Source organism: Beta vulgaris, chromosome 6, assembly GCF_026745355.1.
Source record: "Beta vulgaris subsp. vulgaris cultivar EL10 chromosome 6, EL10.2, whole genome shotgun sequence".
Classification (NCBI taxonomy): Eukaryota; Viridiplantae; Streptophyta; class Magnoliopsida; order Caryophyllales; family Amaranthaceae; genus Beta; species Beta vulgaris.
Window position 1 is genome coordinate 28,164,236 of NC_079207.1, and position 4,428 is coordinate 28,168,663.

General features: G+C 34.1%; 1 protein-coding gene across 1 annotated transcript; it reads left to right on the top strand.

The window, feature by feature from the left end:
- The first annotated feature begins 3,549 nt into the window (after positions 1-3,549).
- On the top strand, positions 3,550-4,014 carry LOC130591702 (pathogenesis-related protein 1A1-like). Its single transcript, XM_057395393.1, has one exon. It carries the CDS (start codon positions 3,550-3,552, stop codon positions 4,009-4,011), a length of 462 nt encoding a protein of 153 aa, XP_057251376.1. The 3' UTR covers positions 4,012-4,014.
- The last annotated feature ends 414 nt before the right edge of the window (positions 4,015-4,428 follow it).

Below are 4,428 nucleotides of genomic sequence, written 5' to 3' on the forward strand. Positions count from 1 at the left end.
AATTCACCTACTAACCATTCCCTCCCATTTATTAATCTTCCAACCATTATTAAATCTACCCACCTATCTCCCCATTACCTGTACCTTTTAAAAAGAAAATTAGATGAGTAGTTTCCTTATCGCCCCCCCCCCCAATTTACAGAAATTAAATCCCCAAAATCTAGTAACATCTAGTCTCGGTTCTTCAATTTCAAGAACCCTAAAACTTTGATCCTCACCATTTCGATCTTCTCCCTTCCAATTTATGGAGAATTTACTTATTCAATCCATTATGCGCCGTTGTTATGAGCTTCGATCTATTCAATTCACTCTTCAAGAACCCTAGAAACCGTCAATTTTTTTTTGGATTTTTTTCGATCTTCTCTCTCTTTCTCTGTATTAAATTTTTATCTATGGATCCCTATTACTATCATTATTCTTCTGAAAGTGATGAGGAATACGTAAAATTGATGAAGTTGAAGCACCCTATGCGACATCGATCTAGCTTCAAAGAGGAGGACGACTTTGATCTTGCTCATGAAGATGATGATTTTTCTGATTTGAGAGAAAAACTTCAATTGTGATCATTGGAGATCTGATGGCGAAGACGAAAGTAGCGGCAATACTGAAGAGAGTGTCCCAAAAACACTACCAACTAGAGTGGGTTTCATGGGTGAAGTAGCCCCGGATACACCTGAGTATGAAAAAGACACTAGTAACAAGAGGACAAGGTATTTTCGTCCCTCCTCTCCAACCGAATATCCACCACCACCATCTTCACCGAAAATTGGATACGACTCAGATGAAACGCAAGCCCCTAATAATTGGCCAGAATGTTCAACTAGATAAGCATCTATCTGTTAGTTTCAGTTTTAGTAGAAAGTTGCTCATGATTTTGGGATTAATTTGGTTGTTTTTGACATGGTTTTATGGAAACTTTATATTGTTGTATAATGTTGTGAGCAAAATTATTTGGGATAGTAATTTGTGAGTCCCAGAATATGGAAAAAATGGATGTGAATGTTGTTAGACATTTTATAGTAATTGTGGCTTCATGCTTTGAGAATTGGTTTGTTTGACTACATTGTGCACTGGTAATACAAAAATGTCGCATTGGGTTTGAAAATGTTGCTTTCAGAACTGGTTTGCTTGACTACTAGCTGCCTTTAAAAATGTTGTTGCTAGATTTTTGATGATAAAGAGTGTTTCACCACAGTAGCTTTGTATATTGGATCTTAATTACTTTATACACAAAAAAAAAGTCCAAGAACTTTATCCACAACAAAAATCTTTAAAATATTTATCATTTACAAAATAAATGAGCCTATCTTGCTCTAGTTAGTTACAGCAATTTATGATTTAAAAAATAAATGAGCTTATCTTGCTCAAGTTAGTTACAACAATTTATGATTTAGAAAATAAATGAGCCTATCTTGCTCAACTTATAAAAGTTATAATTAACTAAATAAGAGAGTCTTACCTTGCTCAAGTTAGAGAATTTTGTGATTTGCATGTATGTTGTGAAATCTGACTCTATGTTGTGAAATCTGACTCTATGTTGTGAAATCTGACTGTCCATTTATGCTATGGCAGCACTTGTAGATGCTGAATTTGAACCGACTACATCTTCACAAACTTCCCTTCTAATATTAACTATGCCTTCATTTAGGTATGAGATTGTGTCATCTACCAACTCGAGAGGAATTGTGACTCCTGTTGGTAGAAGACCCAATCTATCTAGCTTCTTGTTTCCTTTATGAAGACCTTTGTAGTTGTTTCCACCCTTTACCTTCAGAATCTCAACCATCACATACATTAATAATAACCAAGTGTAATTTATGAGTCGTGGATCATAACATTCATATGCTTGTTTCACACTCTCCACTAAGTTGTCCATGATTTTCGGGAACTTTTGATGTTGTAGAGATATAGCCTTGAAAAAACCTAAATCCAAACAATTTAGATCAGGTGATTGAGGGGGTGAGAAATTAGATGCATATCAAATCCATCCTTTGTTGCTTCCTCTAGAAATTGTGGATCATTTGGTTGAATATGGGGTCTTGCGTTATCTTGCTGAATCCAAATAAATTTACATCCAAAAGATGGCCATTTAGCTCTGATTGTTGGTAGTAACTTTGTAATGGTCATGTTCTTAATCACTTCCTTTGTGATGTGTTTTATTGCTTTGTTCTCTAAAGTCCCTCTCTCTCTGTTCACACTCCACCTTTGAGCTTCCACAGCTTCAATAAATGGAAAAATATCAATTTTGCCATCCTATATGATCACTCCATCACTAGTAATCATAGGTCTTGTTATAGCACCCATGAACATCACTTTGATGATGTAGTTTTTTAATTGGACAAATCTATATGGGTCTTCTTCATCTGACTTGAGATAAAATCTTTGAGTGATTCTACTCATGTAAAACCATTATTTCTCGTCAATGTGGACCATGTTATATAAATAAGAGAATTTAGGGATTTCTCTCACTGTTCTTGGTAAGATTTTGCTGAGTACAAAATGTAACCATTGTATTTTGTGAATGTGTGCGACTTTAGACTTGACTGAGTTGGCATGAGACCTTAAAATTCCCCTTTTCATGAGCCTCGATCATCCACTCGTGTCAGAGAGTAGACATCCATTCTCAATGTGAGGGTATAACGAGAGGAGTTGTTACCAGTTTGCCCTTTTTTGCTTGTCGAACAAGCCTTTTACTTATATTGGATTACATTGATCTTTCTAGATCAGCTATATTAGAATTGTTACTGTGTATACCAGAGAACTGAATATGTTGCTCAGTGAATTTTAATTGGCACCCTTTCCTAAATGCAGAGCCAATTCTTACGATGGGAAGCATTGATTGTATTACATGGGGTGATAAATGGACTACTATTACAGATAATTGTAGTCCTACTGCACAGTTTGAGCATAGCATCTTGATTAAGTAGACGGGTGCAAAAATCTTGACAAAGTACTAAACAAATCCACATAATGTCTACATTGCTTGTATACGTGTGACGTTTTGTGATGTAGTACTATATTTTTAAATATTATTCAAATAAAAAGTTATTGTAATATGCACAGTAGATTGTGTATCATATTGCAACGTAGAGCATGTAAGCAAATAAGCATATATGAGGAAGAAATAGCGGGGAGATCGATGTGAATATTGTCAAAAAACACTTTTTAAAACCTTAATTAATTTAGAAAGGAATTATCTTTTTTTTTGTATAGTTGTATACATAAATTTCTAATTGAAATAATTAGGACAAGTATTTATATTAGTGATGGAGTGAGGCAAAGTCCCCAAAATCTTAACTTTTGTTTACGTGGTAGGTTTAGAAGCATTTTATGTTGAATTTCCAAATTTGGCCAACCAAACTTAAGCTTTATTTGCATAACTAACAACCATGAAAATCATAAATTTCAGAGACAATAGATTAAAACGATATAAAAAGACATGACTAAATTAAACTTTAACCCTATTAATAGTCATCAAGTCATTCATATATAATCCCCTTGAAATTCTCCAAACATCCCACAACTTCCTCATTTGTTTTGTCAATCAAAATGAAACTATTCGTTTGTCTTTTGTGTATCATTTTTTTCTCAAGTTTTCTGAAATCACATGCTGAAGATGACCAAAAACAGTTCTTAGAAGCTCACAACACGGTCCGTGCTCAAGTTGGGGTTGCTCCTCTTGTATGGAACCAAACATTAGCGTCATTCGCCCAACAGTTTGCCGATAAAGTCAAGCAAAAATGTGATAACACAATGAAGTCAGGCGGACCATATGGGGAGAACACGGCGGGAGGATACGCGGCATTTAGGATCATCGATGCTGTGAGCCAGTGGGTGCAACAGAAGGAAAACTATGATCAACAATCAAATGTGTGTAAGAATGGAAAGGAGTGTAAGCAATACAAACAAGTGGTTTGTAAGGAGAGTAAATATATCGGATGTGCTACTATACTTTGTGGGGCTGGTTGGCCTTTTGTAGTTTGTGAATATGATCCTCCTTGTTCAGGGTAAATAGCTTTATTAAATGGCTATTTTAGGTTTTATAAATAATGTATTTGTAATAATAAATTGTATTGTTGTTCATCCTCTTATGGTTCTCTATCTGATGAATCATTGATGAGATGTAATAAAATTGATCTTCTGAAAAAAATCAAGTTCATTTGTATTTGCATACAATAATTGCCGATTTAGTGTTAAATTTTATGTTCGTGGTAGGATATGATGTAAATAATTTTGATTTTTATTGAAGTGGCTCAAAAAAAAAAAAAAAAAAAAAAAGAACTATGTCGTGTTATAAATTTACGGAAGAATGAAATAGGTTTTTTTATATATCATTAATAGCATTGAATTAGATAAAATTTAATGCCATATTTTAAAAAACAATGTACTATCACTCAAGATTTTACTTACCGAAACAAAACTTAGCCA